This window comes from Anastrepha ludens, chromosome 4 (assembly GCF_028408465.1).
Source record: "Anastrepha ludens isolate Willacy chromosome 4, idAnaLude1.1, whole genome shotgun sequence".
Lineage (NCBI taxonomy): Eukaryota > Metazoa > Arthropoda > Insecta > Diptera > Tephritidae > Anastrepha > Anastrepha ludens.
Genome location: NC_071500.1, coordinates 83,498,048 through 83,503,774, shown reverse-complemented (window position 1 = coordinate 83,503,774; position 5,727 = coordinate 83,498,048). Strand labels below are relative to the sequence as shown.

At 47.3% G+C, this 5,727-nt stretch overlaps 1 protein-coding gene across 1 annotated transcript; it reads right to left on the bottom strand.

Annotated features, from left to right (window-relative positions):
* Positions 1–3,760: 3,760 nt before the first annotated feature.
* On the bottom strand, positions 3,761–5,203 carry LOC128861896 (uncharacterized). The gene has a single exon (XM_054100274.1). The coding sequence runs from the start codon at positions 5,201–5,203 to the stop codon at positions 3,761–3,763; it is 1,443 nt and encodes a 480-aa protein (XP_053956249.1).
* Between the last annotated feature and the right edge of the window lie 524 nt (positions 5,204–5,727).

Below are 5,727 nucleotides of genomic sequence, written 5' to 3'. Positions count from 1 at the left end.
TAAAGCTTTTGTTTTATCGAGTTGTTTGGCTGCCATCATATTTCCCTTATTTTTTTAATTTTTTTTTTGCTTCAAACTTCCGGCAGAACTTTTAATGCACGCACATTAAATTTAATAGAAAAGAATTCCGCTTGAAGCGCGCAGGTCCTGCGTTAGGCGCAAAATTCACGTGAAATACGAAAAAGTCTTAATGCAGATGCGAGAGTGAGGAAGTGGGTGGGCCAGCAGCCAACTGAGTGCAAAAACAATGTCTGCTTAGCATTTTCGCCACACATATCTTTGCGTGAAATGTGTCAAAAATGAAATCACGTTGCCGGCGCTGATGGCTGTCGCGCCAGTGGGTGTCGGCGGCAACGGCGGTTCACGCCAGTGCGCTTTGACTTTATCAGCCATAGCAGGCAGCATTAGGAGATGGCATCCTTTGGTCCTTGGCGCTGTTGACACATGCAGATTGTGTGTGCGTGTGCGCGTGTGTGTGTTTTTTTTTTTTTTTTTTTTTTTTTTTTATCCGAAGGGGGAATCTTACATAGATACCGTCAATATAGATGGCATGCACGATTCATACTGATCGCTAAGGGTGCACCTCATTCGGGACCACGCACAGTCAGTATTACTACTAAACTGGACTTGCGAAACAGTACACCTACGTACTAAACCCTAACTCCGACTTCTGTAGCTTTAGTTTGCCCTGCGGTACCGCCGTTTAAGCATTGCATCGCAGGGCCAAGCTAGCCATTATGGCTCTTCACTTATATCTCTCTCTCCGCCTACCCTTCATTATTTCTTTGTCTTCTTTCTTTACTGCGTTCCCATTCCTTTTTTCGCAGTTCCTGTAACGCATTTGCGGACCATTCTCTCATCTTGGCCCACACCAACTTCGACCGCAGCATGTGATCTACAATGTTGCCTGGGGTTATTTTTTCTTTTATTATTTCTTCAATGCACATTCTTTCAGATGCGTATCTCGGGCAGGAGAAGAACACATGTTCCACGTTCTCACTACCGTTGCCGCAGAGCGAGCAGTCAGCTGCGTCCTCGTGGCCGAGTCTTTGGAGATACTCTCTATAGCATCCATGCCCCGTCAGGAACTGTGTGAGGTAGTAATCTGTGTCACCATGTCCTCTCTCAACCCAAGCCTGTACGCTTCTGATAAGCTTATGCGTCCATCTTCCTTTTGTCGCTAGGTCCCAGCGATTTTGCCACTCAGTTATGCTCCCCAGTCTTTCTTCTTTACGCTCTTCCGCCGTTAATCTCCTGTTTAGGCTTTTGGCTTTGTCGTACACTCTACCCAGTTCAGAGGCCATTATATCTGGTGGCATGATACCCGAAATGACACATACTGCTTCAAACGACACTGTCCTGAAAGCACAGGCAACTCTAAGGGAAATAAGTCTAAAAACTATTTCCGCCTTCTTCGCGTATGTTTTCTGTATCAGGGCTTTACCCCATATGGGTGCTGCATACATGAGTGTAGACTGGGTAACTTTAGCCAGGAGCGCTCTTCTACTCTGAGTGGGACCACCGATGTTGGCCATGATTCTTGACAGTGCCGCCGTCACCATGGCTGCCTTTCCGCATGCTTTTTTAATGTGCTCCTTGAAGCTTAGTCGAGCATCGATCATTACACCCAAATATCGTAGTGCCGCTTGTGTTGTGACGTTAAACCCATCAATGTTTAGTGTGGTCGTTTCTAACTTTTTTCTACTCGTAATGAGAACTGCTTCTGTTTTTTGCCCTGCTAGCTGTAGTTTAACCGCCGTTAGCCATTGTTTGACCTTCGTTGTGGCCTCGCTGCAGATACTCTGAATCTGAGGGATTGTTTTGGCGACTATGGTTAACGCAATGTCGTCTGCGTATCCTATTATTTGCACTTCCCTCGGCATTGGAAGTTGCAGTACCCCATCATATAGTACATTCCATAGGATCGGGCCCAGCACAGATCCCTGCGGTACTCCGCCCGTCACTGCATATCTCTTAGGGCCTTCATCTGTATTGTACAGAAGTACTCTTTCCGACAGGTAACTGTTTATAACCCGTACTAAGTAAGCTGGGGTTTTTTTCCCTTCAAGAGCCTTTATAATATGTGGCCAGTATGCCGAGTTGAAGGCGTTCTTGACATCCAGAGTGATAACTGCACAGTATTCTTTATCACCATGCATCCACCTGTCACCCTCAATAGCCTTACTTGCAATGTTTGTCACCCTCCTGACGGCATCGATGGTTGAACGACCCTTTCGGAAACCAAACTGATGTTCGGATAGCTCAGCCGGCGCATTCTCCAGGTGCTGTTCCAGGCGTGTGCAGATTAGTTTCTCCAAGATTTTACCCATAGTATCTATCATGCAGAGTGGCCGATAAGAACTTGGGTCACCCGCTGGCTTATTTGGTTTCTGAAGTAGGACCAGTTGTTGTTTCTTCCATACTTTCGGAAACGTGCCTTCATTTATACACTTGGTGAAGTGTTCTGCAAATGGCTTTGTGTTGCGCCTGATAGCGATCTTCAGCGCCTTGTTCGGAATTCCGTCAGGTCCTGGAGCCTTAGCATTGCCGAAACTTTCCGTTGCCAAAATCACCTCTGCTTCACTGATTGTGACACTATTTTCTGCTGCGTGGCACTGGGTCTGGCTTGGTTGCATGTCTTGCTTTGGAAAGAGTGTCTGTACAATCTTTTCCAAAAGAATGGGGCAAGTCGGCGCCTGTCCTCTACCTCCTTTGACCTTGGCCATAACGAGTTTGTAGCCATCACCCCACGGGTTTTCGTCCACATTCTGGCACAGTTCTTTAAAGCTAGCTGCCTTGCTGCTTTTAATGGCTTTCTTTAATTCTTTCCGCTTCTTTTTATAGTTCTCGCGGAGCCTGAAGTGTTCTGCCAACCCATAGCTCCTTTGGGAAAGGCGCCTTGCTTTTTTGCATTCGCTTCTTAGGGTGCTGATCTCCTCGTTCCACCAGTATACAGGCTTTCTGGGAGCGCTCTGTGTTTTCCTGCTCATAGCGGCATCGCAAGCTCTGCTAACATATTTTACTAGCAGTTCCGCCTGTAGTTCCACATCGTTGGTGCTAGTTGGGTTCTTTTCTAGCATGATTTGGAACATTTCTTCATCAAGTGTCTCCACCCTCCAACCCTTATTCTGTTTTTTCTGTACGGTTTCTTTTCCATGCGAAAAGTCCACCGTAATGGCAAGGTGGTCACTGCCTGTGTAAAAATCATTCACTTTCCAGCTTGCTGATCGTATTAGAGCCCTGCTGGCGTAGGTGATGTCGATTATTGATGCACGACCATTCACTTCGAAGGTGTTTTTTCCCCCAGTGTTTAGCAGAACCGCATCAAGCAGTGAGAATGCCTTAATCAAGGCATCTCCCCTTTTATTGGTATATCTGCTACCCCATTCCAGGGCCCACGCATTGAAATCACCCGCAATCACGTTTGGTGTGGTACCACGAGCGTTTTGCACAAGTTCATCCAGTAAGTTTTCGAACTCTGCTTGCGTCAGTTTCGGTGGCGCGTAGCAACTGTAGAAATATATGCCACGTATTTTTGCTCGGGTATAGTAATCACTGTGGGTGTGCGGTTTGTCCTGCAGGGTATTTCCTCCACAGGCCCAAATAGCAGCTTTACTTTTCCTATCCGAGACCCACGTTCCGGCGTTTAGATTTTTATGCTGGTCGCTGACGAGCACAACATCCACCTTATTTTCATATACCCTTTGTTTTAAGAGCTCTTGTGCAGCCTCGCAATGGTTTAGATTGATCTGCTCAATCCTCATTTTTTGGTTTTAATATACGCCGCTTGATACAGGGGGCATTTTCTGCTTCCAATCTGATGGCTTGTGTCCTCCCGTCCATTTCTTTTACAAGCTCCGCAGAAGGGCTTTTTCTCGCATACTTTCGCTTGGTGTCCCTTTTCTCCACATTTGAGACAGTTCTGGCTTCTGTCGTCTTCGTTTTTGCATGCCCTCGCTAGGTGTCCATACTCCAGGCATCTGTAGCATCTCCTCAAGTCAGGCTTTTCTCTTATTCGGCATACTGCCCAGCCGATTTTCAATTTTTGCTTCTCAAGCAGTCGCCTTGCGTCCAGTGCTGGTAGGCTTATCACTGCTGTTTGCGTGCCTGCATACGCCGCTCTAACGCTTTTTATTGCGTTTTCACTAAATAGGTTAAGCTCGTTTACTTGCGTTCGTATAGCCTCACCTATGTCCTCCTTGGTTGTGATTTCATCCAGGTCACGGATCTCAACCAACATCTCGTGGGTTAGGACCTTGATTTGCGCCTGGTCCCCTAGCACCTTGCCAATCTTTTTCTGATATACTCCTGTATTGGCCATCTGCTCTTTTTTCAGTTGGAGCAGGATTTCGCCTTTGGCCGTCTTTCTGATACGCGTTACGTTTTCGCCGAGTTCTTGCAGGGCATCATCTTTTTTAACCACCCTGAGAATGTCGCTGTACGTCATTGTTCCGGCACGCGCAATGACAATCGCATCCGGCCTCGGGGGTGGTTTATTTGTCACTTTCTTCTTGGCTGGTTTGCGCTTGACACTAATCCAGCCATTTTCCACAACCCCGTTTGTCCTCTTAACATTTTCCTCTCCTTTGACTTTCTTGTCTGCACTTGCTGACACTTTGTGTTCTTCCTCGCGTATAGTTTTACTTTTCTTGGGTGGCGTTTTTCTGCCCGGCTGTTTATCGTCGCGTGGTCTTTTTGGTGTTCCTTCCGCCATTATACTTCCAAGAACGTTTCGCTTGGCTTCCCTGCTTTTTGCTTCTTCCTGTGCTTTCGAGTGCAGCTTGGTGATCGCTTCAAGGAGTTCCCTTATGTTGTTGTTAATTGAGCGTTGCGGTAGACGCATTGCTTCAGTCAGCTTCCCAATCATCTCACCAAGAAGCGTTAAGGTATCATTACCCGATTGTGCTGCTTTTTCATTGCTTTCTTGCAACGCAGGTGGCGACGATTTTGCTCTCTCAGGCCTTTCTACACTGAGCGTCTTGATAGGACTCCGTCTCAGCTTTGGTGCGCGCTTAAAAGGATCAGCCCCCGTGATTATACGACCTTTGGGGGTCTTGCACTCCTCGGTTAGGTCCACTAGTAGATCACTCGATCCACTTGCTCCTGGTACCTTTCTGTTAGCCTCTTCCAGGCTTTCCTTTTCACTGCCCATAATGGCTCCATATATGTTACTGCTGTTGTTGGTTATAATTATATTTCTCATTTGGTTTTCCATTCTTTTTTTTGTTTACCAGCGCATCGTGTGTAGGGGGGCGGGCCGAAATAAACAGGAACGGGTATACCCTTGGGGACAGTGCCCCTACCCCAGTTCCCTGAGGCCTGTTCTTCGCTTTACTGGTCCCGGAAAACACGGACGGACCGGAGCTCACCCGGGGCAACGCATACTACTACCTCTGCGTCCAATACACACTCCCTGACTAGGGCCCGAAGGGGCTGGTCACTGATACACCCCGCAGCTAACACCTCGGCAGAGCAAGCTCACATCACTCCCTTCACTTCAACAACAGAGATGGTTCTTGAAGTGATGAGAGACTCCCAGTGCGCCACGGCATATACCGGTCAGCGGTCGGCGTGTGTGTGTGTATGTGCTTGTGCGCCGTGAACAGGGCAAGTGCATGCGAAAGTGCGCGGTTATTAAAGTTAAGCACATATTTTCATTTATAACTTTTTTTGGTGTGCGTGCACATGAGCGTGTGAAAAAAGTCCCTTTAACAACAACAAATTTGG